Source organism: Conger conger, chromosome 3, assembly GCF_963514075.1.
Source record: "Conger conger chromosome 3, fConCon1.1, whole genome shotgun sequence".
NCBI lineage: Eukaryota > Metazoa > Chordata > Actinopteri > Anguilliformes > Congridae > Conger > Conger conger.
In genome coordinates, this window is record NC_083762.1 from 69,445,515 (window position 1) to 69,472,925 (window position 27,411).

General features: G+C 43.0%; 3 protein-coding genes across 4 annotated transcripts; 2 read left to right on the forward strand and 1 right to left on the reverse strand.

Moving 5' to 3' along the window:
- Positions 1–2,356: 2,356 nt before the first annotated feature.
- ttc9c (tetratricopeptide repeat domain 9C) lies at positions 2,357–6,084 on the forward strand. 2 transcript variants are annotated; one of them, XM_061236571.1, is made up of 4 exons: positions 2,357–2,463; positions 4,042–4,399; positions 5,389–5,571; positions 5,687–6,084. In XM_061236571.1, exons 2-4 carry the CDS (start codon positions 4,099–4,101, stop codon positions 5,833–5,835), a joined length of 633 nt encoding a protein of 210 aa, XP_061092555.1. In that variant the 5' UTR covers positions 2,357–2,463; positions 4,042–4,098; the 3' UTR covers positions 5,836–6,084. The 2 variants fall into 2 exon arrangements, with proteins under 2 accessions (XP_061092555.1, XP_061092553.1); XM_061236569.1 differs by having other exon boundaries at positions 2,363–2,501.
- Positions 6,085–6,639: 555 nt separating this feature from the next.
- si:ch211-168f7.5 (uncharacterized) lies at positions 6,640–20,908 on the reverse strand. The gene is made up of 4 exons (XM_061234010.1): positions 20,247–20,908; positions 12,053–12,215; positions 11,519–11,746; positions 6,640–9,523 (listed from the first exon to the last, which is right to left on the reverse strand). The coding sequence occupies exons 1-4, from the start codon at positions 20,475–20,477 to the stop codon at positions 7,068–7,070; spliced, it is 3,078 nt and encodes a 1,025-aa protein (XP_061089994.1). The 5' UTR covers positions 20,478–20,908; the 3' UTR covers positions 6,640–7,067.
- A 2,292-nt stretch (positions 20,909–23,200) lies between these two features.
- On the forward strand, positions 23,201–25,487 carry map1lc3cl (microtubule-associated protein 1 light chain 3 gamma, like). The gene is made up of 4 exons (XM_061236230.1): positions 23,201–23,361; positions 23,803–23,858; positions 24,183–24,289; positions 25,057–25,487. The coding sequence occupies exons 1-4, from the start codon at positions 23,304–23,306 to the stop codon at positions 25,241–25,243; spliced, it is 408 nt and encodes a 135-aa protein (XP_061092214.1). The 5' UTR covers positions 23,201–23,303; the 3' UTR covers positions 25,244–25,487.
- The last annotated feature ends 1,924 nt before the right edge of the window (positions 25,488–27,411 follow it).

Genomic DNA, 27,411 nt, shown 5'->3' on the forward strand with positions numbered 1-27,411 from the left:
CTTGCTTCCAGTCCTACATCAAATGTTGGTCAGTAGGGCTGCCGTAGGTTGCGTAACTATTTTATCAGAATTATCACACGCTGCCAAAAAAAACCCCCAAAAAACCTTGCTGCATTATGTAAACATGTAAACTAAACTATTTCCCTCATTCTGGGGTTCTTCTAATTATTTATTAATTAGCCAATTGGCCGATTGGCTACAGTTTTAAAGGGATTTTGAAAGAATTTTAACGATTGAAAGACATTTGATTTAAAACCTTATTTAGCCTGTCACGACAACATTGACAAAGTGCGTGTAAATCTTTCTGTTTTCCACAGGCAAGACTTGTTGGCCTGGTAACTAATTTACAACCGTAACGTATGGTCATGTACATCCACAACATTATGAAGCTTTATTTAGGGTCAATTCTCCATCTTGTCTCAATCCTGTCAACTGAGCTGTAGGAAGGATGTTTCACAAAAACAAAAATAGCTAGAAACATATCACACTGTTTCAAGCAAATACATTTTCAGTTCCATTTTAAGATCTGAAAAAAATTGGCTCCCTCCCCTTAAGTTCCCCCACTTATTCTGGCAGTGTCCATGTACAAATACAAACTTTAAACTTTGGCAAGACATTTCCTATTACATAATAGAAAATATCTAAGATAATTATACTTTATATTGGACAGATACACTGTTTGGAATCCACGACTATGATAGCAATAAATCAAATATTTTTTTCTTGATAAATATTATTGGAATATTTGCAAAACTACACATTAATAAACATAAATTCTCTCATGGGAATTATTTAATGTATTTTTACATTAAATACATTATTTAATATATTTTGAAATTAGTTTGAGCACAATTCACTCTTCTGACAATTTAAAAGTTGTTACAATCTTGAATATTTTTATTCAATATAATTTGTTATACCCCCTGCGACCCTGTTCAGGATAAGCGGGTTCAGATAATGGATGGATGGATGGAATATAATTTCTTTCATTTTTTCAAGCCAATTCCCCTGGTTCTTAAAGGAATACACCATCATTTTGGGAAATATACCTTTTCCCAACTTACCCAGACTTAGACCAGATGTTCGATTTCATTTTCATTTTTGTGCATTCACTGGCTCGGTTTCCATGTTAGCATAACGTGTTAGCTTAGCATAAAGACTTGAAGTCTATAGGAGTCTATAGCCTATAGTACCTCCTTCAAAGTGAAGAAATGCACCTTGAGCGCAGTGATCTGCACACCTTCTTAAGGTAAAGCTAGATCCGGCACAAACTTTGTTCACTGTGCTCAACCAGCAGAAGATGGAAGGATAGATGGGTGTTCAGTGGTTATAGTAACTTCTCTGAAAACAACATCTCTCCCCGCACTTGTATACACCTTGTGTAATTAAGACAGCTTCGGAGTTGCTGTATGGTGTATTTATTCAATTTAAAGGAGGTAGGCTACTGACTCCTATAGGCTTCAAGCCTTATGCTAAGCTAAACATTATTCTAACAAGGAAACTGAGCCAGTGAATGCACAAAAATGAAAATAAAATCGAACATTAAGTCAACAAGTCTGGGTAAGTTGAAAAAAAGGTATATTTCCTAAAATGTTGTCATTTTCTTAGCTATGTGTCGGAATTTAGTTTTTTGTGCTTTTGTTAAAAATCACAATTTAAAAAATGTAGGGAACCAAATGTAATTGGACAACACAAACTGGAAAAAAAAGTAATATTCAAGATTTCATAGCAAGTCCTTTGGAAATTCAACATTTTGGTCAGATACAGCATCAGTATATTTGGCACTGAAACAGAGATGCATAAAAGGAGATACGTGTCATGGTTTTTTAATGTACGTTTTTGCAAACTGTAAGCTGGCCATTCTATTCTTGAGGCTTGCCAGGGGTTTGCCTTTTTTGCTGAACCCTCTGTCATGCTCGTGTAGTCTTCTGTTGATGGTCATCTTACTGTACTGTATATCCTGGAGAATGTTCTTGATCAGTTGAACAGTTGGTCTAGTCTTCACCATTCAAAGAATTCTTCTGTCATCCACTACTCGTCCTTTGATTCTTCTGTCATCCACTACACGTTCTTTGTATTGCTTCTCAACAATATACCATACAGTATGCTTAATATTTTGGCTACCCTGCTGAAAAAAAAAAAAGCTCAAGCTATGTTTTGAAACAGCTGGTAGCTGGTTCACCAGTTCCATACTATGTTTTGAATGGCCAATGCTGGATTTTACACCAGGGTATGTCTCTGATTGACTTATTCCGTTAAATCTTTCCGTTACACTACCCCCAATATGGATGTAAAAACCCTCAAATTGTAATGTTACGAGATAAAATACTGGCAAATGCTTGTTTGTGATGTGCATGTGATGTGTTGGGCCATAATCCACCAGCTTCCGGGTCATGTCAGGGGGGAGACGGAAGCAGCGTGCTGAACGAGTGAGCGTAGGAAGGCTTTTTGAACTGACAGGAGGTAACGATTCATCAGCTATTTGAAAGATGGACGAAAAGGTATCTAATGATAGTTAAACTGTGTCCTCTTGCATGCGGAGAACAATGAGCTAGTTCACTTAGACTGTGGCTTGCAAGCTTGTATGACAGTGTTTGCAAGCTAATGGGGTTTCAATGATCTTGCTAGCTCAATAATCTCACTTAAATTATCTACCACAGCTCGCTGGATAGGTTGGTAGATAGTTAGCAACCCATCTAAATTCACTGTGATTTTCTATATTTACTCATAACGCTCCAGTTCCCAAGAAAATAATTGGGGTGGAAATGTGCCTTGCTATAAATTGCTAGCTTGGATAGCTTACTGCCTCTACTCGGATTTAGCATTGGTTGTTAGATTATCTAGCTCGATAGCTAGCTAATTCGTGCTTTTAGATCTTTTAACGGCATGCTTCCCTTCCATTTGGATGTGTCTATTTTGTTGTCTGTTGTAAATTCGACAAATTGCTCCATGGTTATGTTTTCCCACTTTGCTACCTTTGTAGGTCTGATTGTCTGTTTAATATTGTTGAAATATATATAGCTAATCAGAAGTTGTCGTAATATCTCCATCCTATAGTAAAACGGGCATGTATTTACCTAACCAAATTAGCTGGGAATGTTTGTGATGCAGGAAAACACATTCTCAGCTTGTCACCAGAGATAATTTAAGAGATAATTTAATAGATACAACTCTGCTGTCATTGTTGTAACGCTAACGAACCTAACTGCCATTACTTATTCTTTCATTTGTAGTCGCATGAGTAGCTAGCTAGGAAAAGTAGATGCTTTCATTGTTGCCACCCTAGCGCCTTTGAAACTAGGTAGAATGACGACATTTCCCGACGAGTGCAGCGAATTTCCATAATATGTAGCCTACGTTATGTAATACCATGTTATGAAAAGTTACAATTTCTACTTCTGCCACTATTGCAACAAACTCACTGGTCACGAGCGATATCGCAAAAAATGTGGCTGCTGTGATTTCAATTTTGGCAGGATTCAGAATCTTATGTTGGCACCGTACATAACTTGAAATATCACATTCTTGTCATGATTTTTGTTGTTGTAGTTGTTGTTGTTGTTGTTGTTGTTGTTGTTATAACAATGAATATGAGGTTCTGAGACTGTCAACTTAAATTTCAGGATGGTTACATCCATTTCGGGTGATCCATGTACGAATTAGCCGTTTTTATACATAGTCTAGTCATAGAATAGGTCTACACTGTAGTTCTGTGATATAGGCCTAAAGCATCACAATTTAGCCATGCTTCCATGCTCTAGTGTGGTAAATGGCTACTGTATTGAACCCTGAACCCTGTGTTGAAGGATGTTACTCAACCATTTTATTGAGGTGGGGTCCTCCTCACACACAGGGTTCTCATGAGGCGTTGAGATGCATTTAAAAAAACCTCTTAGGAATCCCTGTACTAATCAAAATAGCATTTTGTTTTTAAACATTTTTGCTTTCATATATGAGGGCATACGCCAAGGGGAAATGCCAATGAATGTCACAATCAGTTTAAAAAGGAATACACTGAAACGATTTAATATCTGACAACAGAAGCTACTGGAGTCTGCAGCCAGGACGGAGAAGACGGCAGAAGAAAGCGCCGAGTCAATGGCAAGTTGCTCCGGCTTGGCTGCAGCAGAGCTCGGAGCTGTGGGTGGTGTAGAGTCAAAGGTGGACACTCTGCTTCAGGATGCCGTGCGGCTGAAGACCGAGGGGAACGCACGCTACCGGGAGAAGCGCATCCGCGCTGCCATTGGACAGTACCACCGCGCGCTGCTTGTACTGCGTGGTCTGGACTGTGACGTGACCGCAGCGATCCAGGGCTTTGGCCCCCAGCTTCCGACTTTGACCCCCAAGCAAGAACAGCTGCTGAGGAACACACAAGTGGATTGCTATAATAACTTAGCAGGTAGCTGATTTCTGCATTGAATGACATGAATGGTCTCATTAGAGGAGTTTCAGTGGTGCGCTACCAAATCCGGTGAGGTATTCGGTTCATGGAATTTCACGGGCTTGATTTACCCCCAAATCTGATATGTGCAGCAGGTTATCAGCCTTATGGAATTCATTTGTGGTTATAATCAATTTATTCTTAATCCTAATTGTGGACTTTCCATTTCCAATTGTGTGGTTTTCCATTACTATAATTTACAATAGCAAACTCTGGTGGCCAAAGACTGTAGTACATTAATGGAGACTATTATAAAATGAAATTGATCATTTCAACATAAAGGATTTGTCTTTGTAATCTTACATAAAGAATAAGATTCCTAATCCCCATTTGTCCCAGAGATATAGACATCTGAAAATGATGCCTCGGTAAAATCTTGGATGATCATTGATAATTTATTTCTCTATCTATTTGGTATCTGGAGCTCCAGCTTCAGTTGTATAAGTAAGAAAAAGATAAGTTAGAATATGTTTGAAATTTCTTTTTACATTTTAAATGAAGGGACTGAGGAACATGTCCGACAGCCTCGTTCATTTCCTGTGGAATTAAGTGCGTGTGAATCAACCTGACATATCTTTCCACCACCTGGATGTGATGGCGCTGCAGGGTCATTACCCCCAATCCATCACTGTAATATCTGAGTATAACACAAGGAGGCAGTGGGTGGCACTTGAGTGTCATCTGATTGTATGAGAGGATACGCGTCACTTCTTACGAGTCACCAGATTTGACCGTGGATGCATTCAGGTGGTAGAGCATCTCAGCATTAGACAATGGAAGATTGAGTCAGGCAGTTTGAGACTGAGGTGACTGACTGGCAAAGTGCTTCATAGATTTCAATAGTGTCTGTCGTGCACACTTAATCACTGATGCCATTTTTTCAGAGAAACTATTTTTGGTGCATTTGGTGCCTTACGTAATACCGCCCTCTGCTTCCTCTGTCTCAGCCTGTCTGCTCCAGCGGGAGTGCGTCGACTATGCCCGGGTCCAGGAATACAGTCTGCGGGTGCTTCAGCGACGGGCTGGTGACGTTAAGGCGCTGTACAGAGCAGGAGTGGCCGCATTGGAGCTGGGAGATGCACAAACCGCCCGACACTACCTCGGTCAGGCCAGCAGAGGGCAGCCTAACGGTAATCCACGCATAATGCTTTTGGAAACCTAACGGTAAACCACGCATAGAAACCTTCCACACCACTCAGTACGGTTATGTCGTTAATCCCCATCCTTTCTCCTTCCCTTTTTCAGATCCGAACGTGAGGCGGTACTTGCTGCGAGCAGAAGAAAGACTAAGTAGCGACTACCAGAGAGAAAAAGCATTATATAAGGGCATGTTTGGCAAACAGAAGGATGAAGCAGGGGGTGGAGGGGTAGAGAGTGAGGTGACTCAGAATTAAGTGTAGTGCAAAAAGTCTGACTTAAACACCACAAATGCTGAAGGAAATCATGTGATCGTGCAAAGAACAGAACGACAGAAAAGTGAAGACTGAAAACATTTGTCTTCTTGTCTATTCGAGTATGGCCTGTGAAAGACTTGTGATCTCAGCTTGTCTTTATTTGTTCATTTTGTGCATTTCACCTGTCCACCCAGAAGCAGGGTTTAAATCTTTTCTTAAAACTGAATAAATATTTTTGAACATACCATTTTCCACTTGCTTTTGCCCTATGCTGTATGGTTTTGTTCAGGCTTCCAATGAAAAGGGATGTTCTTGTCTGTATTGCATTACACATCTGTTAGTTGTGAATTTACTTTTTATAGTCTCCAAAATCCCATCAAAAACTGAACTGAAGAGGAGGGTCCATACGCACAAACCCAAGGATATCAAATGATTGATTCGACATGGATGGAATGGACAAAAATCCCTCCAAATGTGATCTCTAACCTTATCACAAATTTCAGGAGAAGCCTCAATGCTGTCATCTTTGACAGGGGGTGTAAGACTGATGCACTGATATTTGTTTGAGCTGTGAATAAATTATACACACCTGTTTGTGTTCTCTTTAGCAAGGTTATATGACATTAATGCACCCCCACGTGACGCATCTTGGCCAATAACTGCCATATTTGCCCTAGGTGGTCAGTTATTTTTTCTGTGCCGTGATATAAAACCATGTAATGACCACCTCATCGTGGATTATTCCTTCCATAATTCCGTGAAGTTCATTATTGTAAGCCATTTCAAATCATAACGATGCACATGTAGAAACTTCCATAGCTTTTTATTTAAATTTTATTTCAGAAACAACAGCCCTGAATCAATCTGAATATCTTTTTCTCATTGTTACATCTTCGCTTTATTTCAAAATATAATCATTATTGAATGTCTGTACCTAGTGGATAAATAAACAGCAAAGATACAGAAAGGCACACAGACACATCCCAACTGAGACACAATGCACACATACACACCCACCCACAGGATCACATGCAGAAGCAGACATAGGCCACAGCATTAACAAAAAAAAAAAACTAAACATCCCACTAGAAACTCAGTTGGTTATCTCCAGGCTGCAACAAAATGTATCAACGCTGAATAAGTATAGATAACAGAAATCTTCAGAGAGAAATACTATTGACATGCAATATTTTAAATGCTTTTCTTGTGCTCAGGGTGCTTGAGGCACAACCTCATTTTCTCAGACTCTGGGTTTTGAAGCCGAAAGGTTTCACCGAGCCGAAGACCCTCCTCCCGAGATCTCGGAAGGAGCGAGAGCGTGTCATGCGCGCCGGCGGAGGTGGAGGAGAGAGGGATGGGGAAGAGAGAGGGGAGAGGGAGAGACAGCTACCTTCTGGACTCTGAGAGCGGGAGAGGTGGAACAGGCTGGCGGTGGAGGACAGGCGCTCGTCCTCGCCCCCGCCGCCGAAAGCTCTGGCCCGCTCCAGACTGAGGCCCTGCGAGCTGTACTCCACCCCAGCCCGGGCGATCTCCAGGGACGACACCCACTGCTGTCGCCTTTCCTTGGAGCTCTGCTTGTGGAACCGCCGGTCCAACACTCCCTGGGACTCGCTGCGGAACAGCCCCCCTGCTGGCCGGAGACCAGAACTGCGGCTGCTCCAACCTCTCCCCTTGTGTTTTGAGGGGTTCTCTGGCGCCCCCTCTTCCTCAGTCTTTCCTTTCTTGTCACTGTTGCACGATTTGTCTGATGAGGTTTTCTGCCTCCCTCCGTCTCTCTTGCTGCTTACCCCCCTCTCCTTCTCTTTTCCCCCGAACAGCCCCTCTAACCTCTTCCGAAAACTCGTGCCTCTTTTCGTGGTGCTGCCGAGATCACCCTCCGTCTCCTCCTCCCACCTGTTACAGCTCTCTCTCCCAGCAAAGCTGCTTACCGTCGAGGCCCTAACAAGCTCCCGGGAGACATGCTTGCCCTGATATAATCGTTCGCCTTCTGCTCTCCTCCACCCCCTTCCCCCGGACTCCCAGCCCGCCCCCGGCTCCTGCCTGAGCGACCCTCCCCTCGGCCGCCAGTCGCCCTCCAGCGGGGATCTGTGCACGCGGAAGCGGGGGAGGGAGGACTGGGAGGGAGAGTCGCGGTGGAAGACCGAGAGTGGCGCAGGCATAAACGGAGAGCGTGACTGCGAGGGAGACGGGGAGTGGGCGGCGGGATGAGCCGAGTGCGCGGAGAGCTGGGAGCCGGAGGGGGAGCCGGGCGGAGACGGCGTCTGAAGGTGAGAGAGGGGATGGGGGAGAGGATGAGCCAGCGCGGAGGGGTGGCAGTCGAAGCGGGCCGTCGGCGTGGACTGTCTGGCCGCGTGGACGGTCTGGCCGTGGGCAACGGGTGTGGAGAGGCCATCTGAGAAGGAAGCAGGGCAGGGAGGGGGCAGGTGGAGGTCCGTGTAAATTGCCGAGTGGGTCTGGAGCGAGGCGTTTGAGTGGGAGACGGGCTGATCGGACTCCGGTAACTGGGAGTGGGAGTATGGGGAGGGGCTAGTGGCTGGTGTCCCGTCTGGATAAGCCTCAGCGATTTCACCCCTCTCTGACTCACTTCTGAAACAGTCTTCATCCAGCTCCACCCCTTCTTCCAGAAGCCCCACCACCACCGACCGAGGGAGCCCCGAAACCCGAGATATCTCGCAGATCTTGGCTGAATTCTCACTGATCCTGGGAGAGCCTTCACAGACCTTAGGCGGATTTTCCTCCAGCTCTTGCGACAGGCCGCTCCAGTCCATGGACCGAGAGAAGGTCTGTGGACTGAAGCCTGTCCCTTTTATCTCCAGTGACCCACGGTGACTGACCGTCTGCAGGCAGGTCGAGATCCGTTTCCTGCCTCTCCAGGTCGACGGCGTGGAGGAAGTGGTCGAAGTGGCAGCAGTGAGGGGGGGAGTATGGGCAGGGGTGTCATTTTCCAGGTAGTTGTATGATCCCATCACTTCCTTCACATTGTTAGAGTCCAAACTTAAGTTTGAATTCAAATTTGGATTCAAATTCAAATTCAGATTTAAATGAAAACTTAAATTCAAGTTCTCCCCATTCAAGGATGACAGGTTTCCCAAATTGATGGAGTTCCTGCAGCTGCCGCCCCCCTTTCCGTTGCTGCTTGCACCGACACTCCCAGAGTTCCCGAAGAAAGATTTGCGCTGGGTCACGGTCATGGTTGAGGATGTACTATGGCTGTCAAAAGAAGTCAGTGACTGGCTTGACCCGCGTGCGGGACCAGAGCTCCACTTCCGAGAACCAGGTCTGGAACTTAAGTCTGTGGTGGACCTGGAATGGTACTGGAGGACCAGCTTTGAAATGTACTGATCGAGCTGAAAGAGGTTTGGCGGGGCCTGCTGTTGGGTCAGCACGGAGGCTTCGGTTTTCGGCTCGCCTTGCCGATTTACCTCCGAGGAGGGGGGTGGGTTTGGGTTGGCAGGTGCAGGGTCTTGAGATGAAGTGAACAGAGGGCTTTGGAGAGCCACTGCATGAAGTGGACTGGGATAGGGGTACACCTCTTTTGTCTTGCGGGACACCAAGTCTGAGCAGAATTTGGGGTCCAGCTGAAGTCGAGCCTGATTTGATGCATTCTGGCAGAATGAGCCCAGCTGTGAATGTCCTACGCCAGAGCAAAGGTCAGACAAGAATATGAGGCCACTGACTTCAAGGTCCCCTGTAAAAGGAAAGAAAATGTTGATATGTAATGCTCAGGATGACTGAACCAAAGAAAAACTCACCCAAAAAAACCCCCAGTGATTGTCACACATTTACTTCAAAGTCAATCCACATGCTTAGAAGCTTCACTTGTGATAAGTATATGATTAACTGAGATGAATGATGTACCACGTTTGAGTGATTATTTCATAACAGGTTTGCTAAGAAACTATAGTGGCCTTGGGTGCTGGAAGGAGGGAACTACCAGCTACAAAAGAAATGAGGAATTTCTATAGGCCCTAATGATAACTAACATTCCCAGCAATGATAAATGGGAAGATAAAAAGCTTGTCTGTTTGGTTTTTATCAGTGTTGGCAGAAGCAGCATAAGTATGAGGAGCTGTTAATAACTCTTTAAGGAACTGAAGGTCAAGCAAGCCTGTCTCATTACCTTTCAGGAATTTGTGCCACCATCTTGGCATATGAGTATATTTTCTAGTGATCTTGGTGTTGTTCCAGCACTTAGTGCAGCACATATGGAGTTCTATTTCACCCGAGACTTGCATTGTAATGTACCTCTCTATCTATTCAAGTAGTAGTTTTGAGCACTCCACAATGCACCATTGGCAGCTGTAGACTGGACGCATGCTGCTTTTGATTTATTAGCATTTATCTGAAGACAACACGAGTATACCAGATTTAGTTGGTAAATATACATACATTTCGCTGTGCTAACTCTTTTGTTTCACCTATGCTTTGGGACAGCTATGTCCTACGGCTACTGAAATTATTCCATTGGCCTCTAAAGCCTTGGAAATTTTGTGTTGCATTAAAGTATGCGGTCAGAACCTTGAGTAGACTTGCTTATTCATAGCCTTAGTGAGCATCATTTACCAGTGTCACTATAAAAAATCTGTAATGTGCTATCTTGAGGTTTTTTTTTCTGCTTCCCTGCAATTTCCAGGAGTCTTTTTTCCCAAAGTCTAGATTCTTTTTTTTTTTTTTTCTTTGTGGAAAATGTCCATTGCAAAGTACTTTGTGACAACCGCTTTGAAAATGGCACAACAAAATGGTTGATTTGGAGTGCCTTTTAACTATTCATAAGAGTTAAGCATTTGTCAACAGACAAATGCAACAGGCATGTGTGCTTGCATCTTGAAACAATTACACGGTTTCTGTTTTGCAAGCTTTTTAAGTTACACCGTAGATCTACATATACATCCCTTCCCTGGCTATTGTGATTGCACGGCCATATTTTTGTAATTAATCTACAGTACTTATCTCTGTGGGATGCAGGAGTAAAGTACAACTCTCTCTGTCTGCACTTACTGTCCAAAATACCAATATTGTGCTACAATTACAATTTTGGCAATTTTCTTTTGTGCTCTTCCAATTTGTGCACACCACCTATATTTGACTGCTGCACCATACAGGAACCCCTGAAAAAGCCTCACTACTAAAACACTACTTTCATTTCACTGCAGATGTCTAAATATGCAATTATGTCAGCAATGAATGAAATCTGCAAATGAAGAATGTAGGGACACTGAAGGCTGTAACCTTTACATACAAATATTTATCAGATCATCATACAAGTTGCTGGGTTGCAACAAAAGTGTACCAAAGTATAAAAAATGATTGGGAGAGTGGTTTCCAATTATATTTAAAATCGAGGATTACAGAACTATTAGATATAGAATTACTATGAGATCTGTCCATTTCATTTTGACTTCTCAGACTTTTTCAGGAGTGTAAATGTTTTTCTGATTTTGACGAATTGTACAGGAATTATTACTATTTCAAAATATATCTGTTCATAAATGTAAGAAAAAAATAAAAATAAAATAAAAACTGTCATTAGTGGAACATGACTTGCTTGTCATTTACCATTCCCTCATGTATGCCTGTCAGAGACCAAATGGAATTCAACATTTATTTATGTTGCTCTGGGTAAGCTTACCCATTAATCGAACAAAAACCGTTGTATTTAACCATAACAGCAGTTACTCCCCACCTGCCGAGACCGGTCTCCTCTCTCCCTTCTCTTCCGTCGCGCCCTGGTTTGGCTGCTGTCTGCACTCCCGGCACTGGGAGGCGCTGTGATCTGCAGAGAGAGGCCGGCAGTCCACGGGCCCCCAGCTGCTCCTGACCCCTCCGGCCCCCCCGAGTGCCCCCTGAGCCCCCTCGCTGCAAACGGAGCAGCAGGAGTCAGACAAGGAGCTCCCGCTGACAGAATAGAAACCTGGGAGTAGAAAAGAGAGGGAGGGAGAAGGGGGTGACAGGGAGAAAGAAACACAAAAGAAAGGGGGAGACAAAGAGAGTGAGCCGAGTGAAGGAGACGACGGGGCGAGGGAAGAGTTAATGTTTACAGAGTGTTTCGCAGTGCAGCCCGGAGAAGCATGCGTCAGCTGGAATGCATGCGTGGCAATGTGTGGGAGCCTGTCGCCAGGCACCCAGATTCTCAGCGTGCTGGAGACACACCACAATCCCAGAGGTCACGCCAGACGCCACAGTACAACCCCCAGGGCCCCCGCCCTGGAACACGTACCTGAACTGGGCCTGGAATCGCAGTCCAGCTGAGCGGCAATGGAGAGGTCCGGGGTAGGGGGGGACAGCGGGTCGGATGGAATGTCCCAGGACAAAGTGGACCAACGGGAGTCAATACCGTCCCCAAAACCGCTGAAGCAGGGCATCCCTGACTCAGGCTGAGCCTGACAAGAGAACACAAATAAACTCAAATTAGTTTTTTTTATTGATCAATCTTTTGGTGACTCAAAAATGCAACACACTAGAAATACAATTGAATATAAAATGACCCAATTATCCCATAATTCAGCGACTCCAACAAACAACTCCCACATTCGCCCACCCCCAACCCCACCCCCAATCCCCAACCCCCAAACCCTCAATCAACAGGATGCCAGACCAATTCCTTTCAGGCCAGCTCAGCCTTCAATTATGGCAAGTGCTGAGAGACAATACAGGTGATTCATGCTGGTTTAATGAAAGGGGAAGGGTCTTTAAAGCAGAAAGAGGGAAAACAGACAAAACACAAAGGATCAGGAGAAACAGGGAGGGAGGAAAAAAAGAAAAGGGGACTTTGACCAGGCTTATCTATGCTCCACCTGTTTGCCTTCCTTCTTTCTCCCTCTCTTTCTCTGACAGATGGAAGATGCGGAGAGTGGGGGAGAAGAGAAAGAGAGAGAGAGAGCGGGGGAGGGGGCTGCCTGGTTAGAGCCACCGCAGGGAGAACACAAGTCAAAGACCCCCTACTCCAGAAAATAACTACCGCCTCCTCTTCATAGCAACCTCTCTTTCTCTCTCACATCGCCCACACAGCACATCGTCAGGAGAGAAGCACTGAGCTCACACTGAACTGAGCACTGAATACATGCACACAATCCTACGCTCACACTGAACTGAGCACTGAATACATGCACACAATCCTACGCTCACACTGAACTGAGCACTGAATACATGCACACAATCCTACGCTCACACTGAACTGAGCACTGAATACATGCACACAATCCTACAATCTCACACTGAACTGAGCACTGAATACATGCACACAATCCTACGAGCTCACACTGAACTGAGCACTGAATACATGCACACAATCCTACAATCTCACACTGAACTGAGCACTGAATACATGCACACAATCCTACAAGCTCATGCACACAATCCTACGAGCTCACACTTAACTGAGCACTGAATACATGCACACAATCCTACGTGGTCACAATGCCTTCTCTGATACACAAAAACACTCCTCACATGAATATATAAACCCTATTGCAAGAATTTCAAACCTGCAGAAACCTTCTCACATACAGTACACAGAAACATACACACAATCAATCGCCATGCCTGCCCATATAGAGCTTGCACATTATTGACAGTACTCAGAATTGCAATGAAAATAATTACATGTCAGCCATTTGCATTTACATTTTCTATGTGCTTTTGCACTTGGGTGTATTCCCTTTTCATGTTCTCAACACCCATGACCACAAACTGTGGGATGAAAATGAGATTATAGCAACATGTTGGTGTAGGGCGTGCAGTGAAAACTGAATGCTAACAGGCATCCCAATTAAACTGTGCATGTCTGCAAATGCCCTTCGGCAAATAAATGTCCAAACACAACATATCACCCAGCATTAAAATATCCAGGCGGGTGAAAAAATGTTTAATGGTGTAAAGTAATTAGGGACCTTTAGTCCATGCCATCTTAGTTATTTCTGAGTTACTGGGAGGGCAGATTAAACCAGGTCTCTAAGACTTTACTGCCTTCATAGCTGCTAAAAAGTATTCTTCAACAAAGATCCATCCTGAACTTCCTTTAAACCAATTTTGGACTAACTGCTATAAATATATTGGCGCATTAGAATAAACAGCAAGCTCAAATAAAGCCAAGCCGTCAACAATACAGGCATGAGCAGGGATTTCCAGGATCCAGACCAAAGGATCATCTGCTCTAAGAATATGCCAATTCATCACAATGGAAGGTATCCATCTCTGTTAGCACATCATAAATCATTTTAACAACTTTTTTCAAGAATATAATATGAGAAGCTAAAAGTGTATGCAGGTAGTAGTGATATTTTGTGTGGAATGTGAGAGGTTTCACATAGTAGACATACCGGGAAACAAGTTGCATGCTTTCTAGGTGAACTTAGTGTTTACGGCCTTACATATTGCTGTTTTCAGTGTGTGATGTGTGTTGCTGTGCATAGACAGGTGCCAGGTGTATGGTTGAGTGTGTGAATGTTTTTGTGTTTGCTTAACAAATAAAATCTGTTTATCACAAAAATGATAACAATGATTACAATAACTGATAGAATTAGCTGGTGAAAGGAGTGTCTTGACCAAAAGGATGTGATAATATCCAACACACTTTCAACATATTTTGTGTAAAAGTTACTACTTTTTTGCTACAAATATATAATTTATTTGTTACAGAGGGAGACTTTTAACATAGACTGTGTTGAGAGCAACACAAAATCTGTTGTCCATAACTGGACATGGAGGTGCGTTAAAGAATGACACTTGATGTGTTATTTATAATGCATCTGCCTTGAGAGTGTAGGTTTGTATTCTCTTATCAGTTACCATGGTGAGGCAGCCCTGGTTAGCATTAATGCCGTGTCCTGAAAACACAAGGACTCCACGCTCCATGCTAATGCTCATGATATTCATCAATTGGTCCCAGCTGGAATGGCGGTAGTACAGTCATCTCTCTCAACTGTAAGGGCTGGGTTTCTTAATTATAAGAAGGTCTATATTTGGAAGTCCTAGTAACACACAACTAAGCTCACAGGCTTGAAAAACGATCCATAGGATTAGCTGTAGGGACAACTGAAAGGTGATTGAGAGTCTAACTTATAGCATTTGATATCGTTGGTTGCACCAAATATCGTGATTTACTACATACTACAAAACACTACAAAAAATATTTATAGTAGTAATTTTCACTGGAGTTAATACCTTTTTCTATTAATACATATTGTTACTCGGTCTTCCTTTTCATCATCATCATCATCTTTTAATTCAAACAGTAAAACACAATAACAAATAAATTATATTATGTAACCAATTATACAGAGTTAAAGACATTTAGCCAAGGCCTAATCACAGTGCTATTGTTGCGGTTTGTATGTGACAGATGAGTCAACGCTTTGGGTTGGATTTAGATTCTATTAAATCTACAACCATAAGCAGTAAGCAACATACAGCCACACTGCATACATGAACGCAAGCCTTTCATGCAACGCACACATGCACATTAATCTGTTAAGTAGAACAGATCAAAGCCAAATACTGTCGGTAAATAATTACAGACAATTCATTTCCAACATCTAGCATGTGTTTGCTTCCTATTTGAGGGCGTTTTTAAGGGAATGCACCTCTGTCTGTCCGTCTGTCTATCATTAATTCATTATTAATTCATTCATTCACTCACTCATTCACTAATTTATTTAAAAAGACTAGACAGGCCCACCCACCCTTGAGTATTTTTTTTTGCTTTATTCAGACAAGAAAAAAGCAGATAACAGGATAACAGATGGAGGAGGGGATTTAACTTTTTTCCTAAATAATTGCGATGCAGTTTCAAGTATGCTAGAGTAGAAATATCTAGTGTAATGCCTGATTGATATTGTAGCAGCCATAAGCGGGACCCTACCAGTGAACTCTCCGTGGAGTGCAAAGGTCTTTGACACCTTTTGATGAATGCGATATTTTAATGACCATCATTATCTCACACATCTACCTCTCTGCAGCCCACATCATAGAACCCACATAATTTCAATATCAAACATTTAGCCACCAGCACAGAGAAGCAGACATTTTCTTACACTGACTGGGAGTCGCAGCACAGCAGAGGAGCGATGGAATAAAAGTGACAGCTGAACAGAGATATACGCAGAAAGATCGACGGAGCACCAGGATAGAGAAATGGATGGACTATATATCTTCCCTCAGCTGTCACTTTTATTTGGCTTTTGTAGCCTAAATGCTAATCTTCCGGGAATGAGAGTCATTTAGTGCCCCTAAAGTTTTTCCCCCTCTGTCAGGTTTTACACTGACAGACACACACACAGTAATATGTGTAGGTGGAGGAACAGCAGGTTTACCATTAAAATAATTCTGGGAAACAATGAGTCATTCAGACTGCAGTGTAAAGGCCAGCTGCTCCACTCAAATACACTGAGAGAGAGAGAGGAGCTCAAACGCACTGAGAGAGAGAGGAGCTCAAACACACTGAGAGAGAGAGGAGCTCAAACGCACTGAGAGAAAGGAGCTCAAACACACTGAGAGAGAGAGAGAAGGAGCTCAAACGCACTGAGAGAGAGAGGAGCTCAAATGCACTGAGGGAGAGAGGAGCTCAAACGCACTGAGAGAGAGAGGAGCTCAAACGCACTGAGAGAGAGGAGCTCAAACGCACTGAGAGAGAGAGGAGCTCAAACGCACTGAGAGAGAGGAGCTCAAACGCACTGAGAGAGAGCAGGAGCTCAAATGCACTCAGAGAGGAGCTCAAATGCACTGAGAGAGAGAGAGAGAGAGAGAAGGAGCTCAAACACAGAGAGAGAGAGGAGCTCAAACGCACTGAGAGAGAGGAGCTCAAACGCACTGAGAGAGAGGAGCTCAAACGCACTGAGAGAGAGAGGAGCTCAAACGCACTGAGAGAGAGGAGCTCAAACGCACTGAGAGAGAGAGGAGCTCAAATGCACTGAGAGAGAGAGGAGCTCAAACGCACTGAGAGGAGCTCAAACACACTGAGAAAGAGAGGAGCTCAAATGTACTGAGAGAGAGAGGAGCTCAAATGCACTGAGAGGAGCTCAAATGCGCTGAGAGAGAGAAGGAGCTCAAACACACTGAGAGAGAGAGGAGCTCAAACGCACTGAGAGAAAGGAGCTCAAACGCACTGAGGGAGAGAAGGAGCTCAAACACACTGAGAGAGAGAGGAGCTCAAACACACTGAGAGAAAGGAGCTCAAACGCACTGAGAGAGAGAGGAGCTCAAACACACTGAGAGAGAGAGGAGCTCAAACGCACTGAGAGAGAGAGGAGCTCAAACGCACTGAGAGAGAGAGGAGCTCAAACACACTGAGAGAGAGCAGGAGCTCAAATGCACTGAGAGAGAGGAGCTCAAATGCACTGAGAGAGAGGAGCTCAAATGCACTGAGAGAGAGAGGAGCTCAAACGTACTGAGAGAGAGGAGCTCAAACGCACTGAGAGAGAGAGGAGCTCAAACGCACTGAGAGAGAGGAGCTCAAACGCACTGAGAGAGAGAGGAGCTCAAACGCACTGAGAGAGAGAGGAGCTCAAACGCACTGAGAGGAGCTCAAACACACTGAGAGAGAGAGGAGCTCAAATGCACTGAGAGGAGCTCAAATGCGCTGAGAGAGAGAGAGAAGGAGCTCAAACATACTGAGAGAGAGAGGAGCTCAAACGCACTGAGAGAAAGGAGCTCAAACGCACTGAGGGAGGGAAGGAGCTCAAACACACTGAGAGAGAGAGGAGCTCAAACGCACTGAGAGAGAGAGGAGCTCAAACACACTGAGAGAAAGGAGCTCAAATACACAGAGAGAGCAGGAGCTCTGAACGAGCACATTGTTTGACTGCACTTTTCTCGTGGCTGAATTATTGCGTTTACCCACACAATTTAATCATCTTTGCATTTGATGAAATCCACCATCAGAAGCCATCAGTCTTTGCAAATTAAATTCATTCAATGCAATTACTTTTTTTGGTGGTTTAATTATGGGTCTTAATTATGCAATACAGACAATTAAAGCGAATACATGAAATGCATTTTCCCATCAAATAGCCTATATTATAAATATTACCTGAATGGTAGTTACAAATACATTTGCAGCATTGCAATTATAATGAAATTGTTCAGGAATGAATACAAATCAGAAATCCAGACACAGAATCACAAAAATAATCTCCACAATACGACACAAGGTTTCTGACTCAAGACGATGTCGTAGATGCCAAAATGCCATTCTTCCCACATCACTGACAGAACGCTTGAAAAGAACCAGCCCTCCATGTTTAATGAGTGACTCACTATTTAAGTTAGCTGAGCGAATACTTCTTTCACACAGTAGATCACGTAGTACCTCACACTGCACCAAATGCCAATTTTCAAATGGCTTGTAGAGTGTCAACCAATCAAGAAGATATTCCCACAGAACATTCCCATTAGACCACCCTGAACACTGGAGTGGGCAGCGGTGGAGGTGACATCATTAACACACGGACACGGCTTTTCCGTTCATTGTGTAACAGGAAAGAATGCAAATTGCAGTAACGTCAGAGGAAAGGTGGCCCAGCAGACCACTGCATAGGCATTAATGTTCTCTGATATACAGAATGCTTCCCAGATACACACAGGAGGACAGGACACCATTATCCAGGACTCCGTTCACTTCCCTTCTCAATATCACTGCGCTCTAATTATATTGTTTGCTTGTTTATTCAGAATATCAAGTTTCCACCGGTCTGGTTGCTCTGGAGCATATTCGCCTGTATGACTTGAAGGGCATTTCAGTAATGCGTGATAAAAAAAATATGCACCCACTGAAGTTGTTTTTTTAAAATAAATTTCAGAAAAGTAATGGGTTACAAAATAAATAATGTCACGTCTTCCGGGTATGTATGCAGGCAAAAAGAGCACTTGCATCACACAGCTTCCGAGCATGAATACATCATATAGGCCTACATTCAGGAATAGATTAGCATTGCTTTATGAGGGCTAGCCCCTGGTTTGTGGGGCTGACATGCATTTGTCGCACTGGCTGTCTGACCTGAAGCAATTAATTTCACGACAGAAAGCGGTGTCGGACAACTGTGCCCGCAATTAACATGGTTTATAGGTCTCTCTGCACCACTTCCAACTGGAGTGTGATAAAAAGGAAAGACATTTTGATCCTGTAAAACAAGAGATTAGTCACACGTGGTGCTTAAAGGCACAGGTGGAAATGCACACCATGTACTACATGGCCAGGGGGCAGAACAGGGTGGTGGGCTTGTGCCTTTGGTTTAAAAGAAACACTATACTGGGTTACATCCTCAATTTCAACTGAAAACAGTTTACTGACCTCCACATTAATAGGTAGACCAAAAAAAAATAAAAAAATAAAACAACAACCCAGTCCTGATCAGGGATCATTCGGGATCCAAAGAATATGAGACAAGTCATTGTGTTGTCCAAGCCTTTGATCCCTTGATCACTCATCATTAGACCTGACTGACAGCAAACAATGACCACATTCATCCTTTTTCTCAAGGATGTGGAGACGTCAAGGAAACCGCAGCACCGCTGCTCTCCAGAAAAAAAAAAGGCTTTATAAATCCTTCTGCAAGCAGTGCTGATTAAATGTACACCACTAGTTCCTCCATAGCACAATTGTGTCAGTGCTCCCTGTCAATCTTCTCCACGTTCATTCACAAATCACAGCATTACCCATCCCGAACCCCACTGCTAAAATGTACCCTCTTCACACTAATCACACTCTGGCACACACTCTCTGAAATATGTGCCATTCTAACAAAATCATAATAAATTGTATGGCTACACGCACAACAGCAATTACAATCAGTCAGAGCCGCGGGGTCATGATTGAGAAGGTCAGATCCATATGGCTGCATCATATAGTATCACCTACAGCTCCAGCCATGCTGTACATAGTGTTCAATATCTTAAAGTCTACCGTGCTCCAAGATTACAAAGTATGCACGCCTACTGTATGCTGATCTTCAATTCAATCACATTCCCATCACCTTGCTAAAAACCAATTGTGAAAAGATCTCTGTATGTTTAGCATGTTCTCTGTTTAAAGGCACAGCGATTCAGGAGGGGATTGGGGAGGTTTGCCTGCCTCAGTACAACGTGTCCAGATAGTGTGCTGCTGATAACACCGAACAGTCAAATCCACAACCGTGTGATACAATAACATTGCCTGACCTTGTCCGAGCGAACATGCCGTTGTGTGAGTGGGTGTTTTGCCTAAGTAATATAGTCTAATATTAGACAGCGAATATTATCTATGTGTACGTAAGGGCATGTAGCCTAGCACGGAGTCCTTATTAGACCTGTGCTATTTGTTAGTTCCACAATGAACAATGAAATGTAATATACACCGTAGCCCATATCTATTCAATGCGTAGCCTACTTAGCACGGTGACATAGGTAGGCTATTAGGTACCCAAACCATCCCCACTGACCTGTTGCCTGCGGGACCTTGCAGTGCCGTCGGCGGAAATCCACTCACTGTTTCCCCGCTGCTGTTCAGTGCCATCTCTTCGACCCAGCGCTCCCTCAACCATTTCCAGGTGTCGGAACCTCAGTAGGTCCAATTCCAGTATTCCAGCCAGACTTGCTTTCAGACGCTCTCCAAAGCGAACCCGTTCGCTTCCGGACCAAAGCGAGTTCATACAACCACGGCGACCGGCCATTATTAAGCAATACTCGGGTGTCGACACACTACAGTCCGGTGAACGGGGGGAAACGCAGAAAATGAATCGAATAGTCTACAGCATCAATCAATGCAGCACACATCGTCCCTTCGCCATGGCAATGCCGAATATGCAGATAGCTTCATAAATATAGGGTACATTTCTGTCTCTGCCGCAAAAGACACTAACGTAACCGTGGAATTAGAACCACGAGCTAGAGATAGCTAACTTTACAACAAGCTAATCAGTCGATTTATTGTAACAGGAAAGCAGTAATTAGTCTAATCTTTACTGCATCTAGTTTCTTCCTTATCCCATCGGTTCTCAGTCGATACTTGCATATTCAATAATTGTGGGAAGGCTTTAATTCCCCCTTTGGAACCAGCTCTCAGGACGCTGGTCTCCGTGAGATCTGTCAGTCCTAGTAACAAAGCAGGCGACAACGTTACACATTTAGGAAAAAAGTGTTCATGGGAGGAGCAGTAATTCCAACCCGCTGTCTATTGGCCAGGAAAGTTTTCGAAAAAAACGCATTGCACACCAAATCGTTTTAGGCACAAACTTAAGATAGCCTATTCGACAACGCAATAAACGATAAGTAGCCTAGATAGCATAACTACTGTGCAAGCATGACATGAACATGAAAGGGACAAATAAATGAATTTGAACACACCACGTTTGGACAACGAATAACGCTGCAAAATCCATATGCCTTCTCAACACCCGCCTTCAAATGCATTACTCCGCTCACCGTCACTCGCATGGATCCGTTATCCGCGCCATTACTCATTTGTATTATTAGTGCAACGATTAGCCTATGTCACAATTGTAATTTCATGTGACACCAAGTGAATCAACCAGTCTAGCAGAATCAAAATAACGGTGAGAGCATTTTTATTTCTCTTAACTCGTATTTATATTAAGCAATAGTAAGCTATAGGCCTATGTAATTAAAGTGTGAATGGTCCAACAGCGAAGATTTCCCTCAAATTGTAGCCTGGTTGCAACAGACAGACTAAATGATACCATGTCGATGGTCAGCGATATAGAGTGAATCGGGCCATAACATTCATCATTCATGAACAACGTTGAGCTGGGTTACATATTTTACAGGCAATTGGCCAATGACATTTTCATGATGAATAAAAGATGGTTTGACTATAATCCCACCATCTGCTGTTATTTCATTGCATGGTTGCAAAATATGCTTAATAAATTATTCAAATGTTTTATTAATGTATGTCTCCTATTTTCAGATTTGCACAGGATAACGCCTACGCTGTGCAATACAGTATCAACATCGGGCAATTTGTTTTCTAACAATGGATTTCACGATTATGGTTATGTGAGGGGAGAAACTTCATAGGCTACTGTCACTGCAGCAACCGTTCACCAGTCAAACAAAAATGTCGAAATGCTTCCATCTAGTGGTGTGGTTTAGGTACTGTCGCAAAAATAATCAAGGATTACACCTGCCATTTTAACCCACCAGGTTGCGCTGTATAACAGCAGGAATTCATAATATCCCCATTCCAAATCTTTGTTTACTGAACTAGCTCTGTTCTATTCTGTCCAACAGTTTTAGGAAGATTAGTCTAATGAGGCTACTGTTTCTTCTACCCAGTAATTTGCCAAATGAGTAGCTCTGTTAAGGCTTGTAGCATTCGAAATAAATAAAAGTTGGGTATTGTGCAGTTTCTATAACAAGAAATGAAAAGTCAAATGCAAAGATACACAGAGCAGACCCAAAACAACACAATCAAATCTATTATGTCCAGAACCATCTAAGACCCTGCCTCCTATTATTATTATTATTATTATTATTATTATTATTATTATTATTATTATTATTATTGCTATTATAAGAAGTCAAAGAAGAAGGAACATGGAATACTGATGTTTTGCTAATGATTTATAACCATGCTTATTAAGCCTTTAAAATAAATGTTAATGAATGGGTGATTGAAAATGTAGTGATAGAAAATTGCCGTTTTTCCAGTCTTTCTTGGAGACTGCAGCAGTGTAATTGATTGTAATAAATTGATTAATTAAGTGTTTCTGTAAAGGGAGACCATCTGCAGTGGGGGAAAACGCCACAGTTGTATAAGTTTTTCAGCCATTCTTGCATTACTCAAATTTACCACTGATTGTCAAGCATTCAGACGAATTAGCTGGAGTGTAATTAGCTACACATCACATGCATAAAGACACAATGTAACATTATTTTTCACTGCTTTTAGCAAACACCTCTGATTGTTGTTGGTATTTTGCTGTTTTAAACAAGAAGAAGAAGAACAAGAATGATAATAATAATGATAATAATAATAATAATAATACTAACAATAATAATAATAATAATAATAATAACAACAACAACCAACAACCATGCCTATATCCATCTTAAACATAGGCTACAGTATGTCGTCTATTTGCTGCCCCTTCGTTCTGGCTGTCATCCATAGTGTTGTTTTCTTTCTTAATGAACAGTAAAGGAACAACGCTAATGTGCCGATGTCCTTCGATTGATGGACTAACTAGTACGTGTGAAGCTGAAAAGACGAAGCGCTGACCACCAATAAGTGAGCGCTGTATAGCCATCCGTGTTATCTGTCACGGCCGAGGATCGTTTTTGCAAGTTGGCGACTTTATGTCCCTCAGACCCGCCCCCTACCTCTTGCTGGTATAAATCTCCGCGCCGCGAGACGCAGAGTGGGGCTTGTGCAAACTTCCACCCAAGGGGACGACCAGTCAGCCTGGGCGAGACCGCCGCGACGCTAACCGCGCAGTCAGTCGCATCGACCATCGGACACCCCGTCGCACAGAAACATGCCTCCCTTCGAGAAATCACAAGAACTGAAACCCTTCAAGCAGAGGAAGTGCCTGGGTAGGCCTATGTGTTCTGTCTGAACGAGTGTGCACTTGGGTGAATTATAAGAATTAGAATTACATTTGAGAAGAGATATGGACAGTTTTATTTATGTCTCGTGTCAATTGTCATTGTCATTGTAATTAGGCATACAAATGTTGTTGTTTTAGCAGAGGTGGAAATCCAGGTTCAGAAAGTAAAAGCCCCCCCAGCATTTTGCTACAATCACGTGGATCTGGCAATTAGCACATTTCTTCAAGGAGGAGGTAGAAATAATACGTGAAATCAGCTGGGAGTTCATTGATGGACAAAACCCATAGCAGGATTTTTACTTTCTGACCCCTGGACTTGTGTTTTACCGATAATTGCTATCATGTTTTTGCAATCATTTAGATCATTATCCATCCACAACTATAACTTAAGATGCTGACTATTTTTTTGCTTCTCTTGCTATTCTAGCTACCAGAAAGAATGAAGTCTGCAGTATTCGTTCAAAATTCCCGAACAAAATACCGGTCAGTCTTTTTTACTTTCTTTAATCATACACCAGCTTTCAAGCTAATAGAGTCTGGTTTTATGCTTTTAGACCTAGAAGTGTGAAAGTGTCTGAAACGGTGTCCACATCAATGACAGATACTGACAATAGAGTAAAGACACTTGACCCCTACAGCAGAAGATGAGTACTGTCAGAATATGATTACCAAAATAAATATGGACAGTCAACCAAATGTAGTCAAGCCTTGTAAATAAGATTTGACTGGAAAATTAAACATTTTTGAACTGCAGTGTCTGATATGTTTAGGAAAATAATATTGACAATGTGTGTGGCGAATGCTCAGGTAATTGTGGAGCGATACATTCGAGAGAAACACCTTCCTCTGCTAGACAAGACCAAGTTTCTTGTCCCCTTCGAGCTCACCATGGGACAGTTTCTCGCTTTGCTCAGGTGAGTTCACTACTCATTACATTACATTACATTACATGGCATTTAGCAGACGCTCTTATCCAGAGCGAAGTGCAAATCAAACACAAGTATAAGTATACTCAGGCCATGTCAACTGTGTTTGTGAGAGTGTGTGTTTCTGTATGTCAGTCACATGTTCTCTGCCTGCTTATCACACTGACACAAGACTTCTCACATCCGTGTGTGTGTTTATGCCTATCACTCCCTTTTCCCCCTGCATTTCAATATGAGTCTTCCTTGGGTTTGCATTTATCAGGGCTTCTTCTCCCGAGTTCTCTCTTGTCTAACTGTTTAGACTCTATGCCAAGCTCCTACATACTCTGCAGTCATTTCTCATCCTCACCATCTCATTCACTCTTCCCTTTTCACTTCAGTAGCCCATTTTTTTGATTTTGTTGTCTTTACTCTCTCTCTCTCTCCGTCTCTCTGTCTCTGTCTCTCTCTCGCTCTGTCTGTGTCAATATTAACTGTCTTCTCCACAACAACAATATAAACAAAAACTAGGACTCATTGGCATTTCTCAGTCAACAAGAAGGCCTCCTCCCCTCCTCCCTCATTCTGTCCTGTTTCTCTCCCCAGGAGACTCACTCTGCCCTGTTTCTCTCCCTCACCCAGGAGCCTCACTCTGCCCTGTTTCTCTCCCCAGGAGCCTCACTCTGTCCTGTTTCTCTCCCCAGGAGCCTCACTCTGTCCTGTTTCTCTCCCTCACCCAGGAGCCTCACTCTGTCCTGTTTCTCTCCCTCACCCAGGAGTAAGATAGACCTGGAGGCTACCCAGGCTTTGTACCTCCTGGTGTCAGAACGAAGCATGTCCTGCATGGCAGCCAGCATGGGGGAGGTGTACTCCCAGTACCGAGACCCTGACGGCTTTCTGTACCTGACCTACGCCTCCCAGGACATGTTTGGAGGGGAGACAGGGACGAGCCCTTCCTGCTGACGACTGGAAGTCACCGATCAACACTTTGTCCAAGAACCACAGACTCATGACAAGTCAAGACTCAAGTCAAGAGGAATAGTAACCGACAATTTTCTTTTCGGATTAATTTTCCCAAATTCCTTCCTGTCTGTTGACTGCAGTCAACCATGACTGCAATGGCAATAGACAGGTGGCATTATAAACGGGTAATTACATAAGAAATTCAACCCCTCCTATTTATTTATTGACGTTATTTATTGCAAAAGTCATCGAGTGAAAGAGAATCTGTATCATTTAATTAAATTAATTTGAAGTGTCTAATTCAAGGAAAGACATGAAATTGAACTACTGCTTTCACTCAAAATCCAAAGATGCGTCCATGTGATACAGAATCATGTCAAAGAAAAGCTGAAAAACTAAACTCTATGACAATGATGTCACTTCCTCTTTGGGGTTTTCCCTTTACCTCATTGTGATATCATATCCCTTGTTGATGTTATGGCTAAGGAAAGATACTGGTCCTAAGTAGTCCTGAGGTGCTGTGGAGTGCAGCTCAAACTGTCCATAGGAGCTGCTTAAACTGAGGGAGAGAGGAAGCATATTTAAAATCAGGCGGTCTCCAGGCTGGACCATGGTTGGACACGCTAAAAGTGTTAACACAAAATCTTATTTCCTCTCTCTTCTGTGTCCCAGTTACTCTCTCTCCCTCGGTTTCTTTTTCTTTCCATTCCACGTATTGAAATCCAGGGCTGCTGGTCAGTTATTTTTACATTGTGCCCATGCACTGTAACTGTGTAACCACCCAGCCAAATGATTCTGATGCCTAACTTCAAATTCTGAACAACTTCAAATAAACAGAGTTTGGTCCTTTTAATTACTTGTCGGTTTATTCATTTATGTATTGTTTTAAAAACTTTGGCCATCCAATTGACATCAGGTCACAGTGGAGATGGGGACAGTCACATATGCCCATCTGTGTCAGTGCTGGTTTCAGTTATAACACATAAACATGGCCTGTGGTATGAATTACTCCAATGTTTCAAAGGGCTGTTTGAGAAGCACAGTAAGCTCACATGGGGTCAGAAAGTACACACAAATTGAACTTTTTATCACAAGTAATTAGTGATGAGAAAGAACAGATAATTGTAAAATGTAATAAATACATTTATACAATCAGGGCATACATAATATGGTTCATAGCAATAAGGGTATTCAAGGACAGTAGATTTTAATTTGGGACTGAACCCTAGCCAAGGTAGCAGAATGTTGGCAAATACGAGGCCTTCAGGCTAAAAGCAGAATATTTATAATGTTCTGCTCTGTTGTACTAAATTACACAAGTAAAAATAAATATTGGGGACAAAGTATACATTTAGCCTGACATGTAGTCTCATGATATGAAGCTGCTAGCCAACTGGGTACCCCAATGAGGGTCTCAAGCATCTGTTGATGACTACAAGCTACCTCTCTCCAGTGCCACTTTGAACACAAATGTAATTCCAGTGGAGAATGCTCTACAACGTGAAAGGGGCAATTCAACAGTGACCGACGTTACAACTGCTGGATATGTGGGTGGTAAAGCCCAATACAGCTACATAGGAGAGACTGATAAGAGCTATTGACACCTGAGGGTTATAAAAGCATATGTCAGTCTCTTATATATCTGTATTGGGCTTTACCACCCAAATATCCAGCAGATGTAACGTCAGTCACCGAAGGTATAATCTGTCCCAATCAGGAGAGACAGGTTTTGTTATGCTATCAAGGCTTAATCTTTAGTCCTCTTTACACTCTCAAAAGCTCTTCCTCTCGTCCTGTACATTGCATTTGTGATTTCATACTGTGCGGATGTAATGGCTGATTCACGGCTTGCAGTAATTTTAGGAGCCTGTGTTCACACACACCTTGGTGTGTGCCCTCTCCCCTCTCCACTGAGTCACACACTGCCCTCTGACCCTTGGTCCATGAGAAACTCACCCACAGCACACCCTGCCTTTGTGACGGCGTATGACTTAGAGACCCAGCGATTACATGAGACATTTTAAAGGCAGCAGCTAAAATAAACGTTATTTATTCTCTCAACAAAGTTTCAACACTGCTTTCTGATTAGGAGTCTGATTAGCCTTCTGGTTATTAGTTATGTTACCTGGGACGGTCATGTGTTTGTGAACTGTGATTGACAGTATACT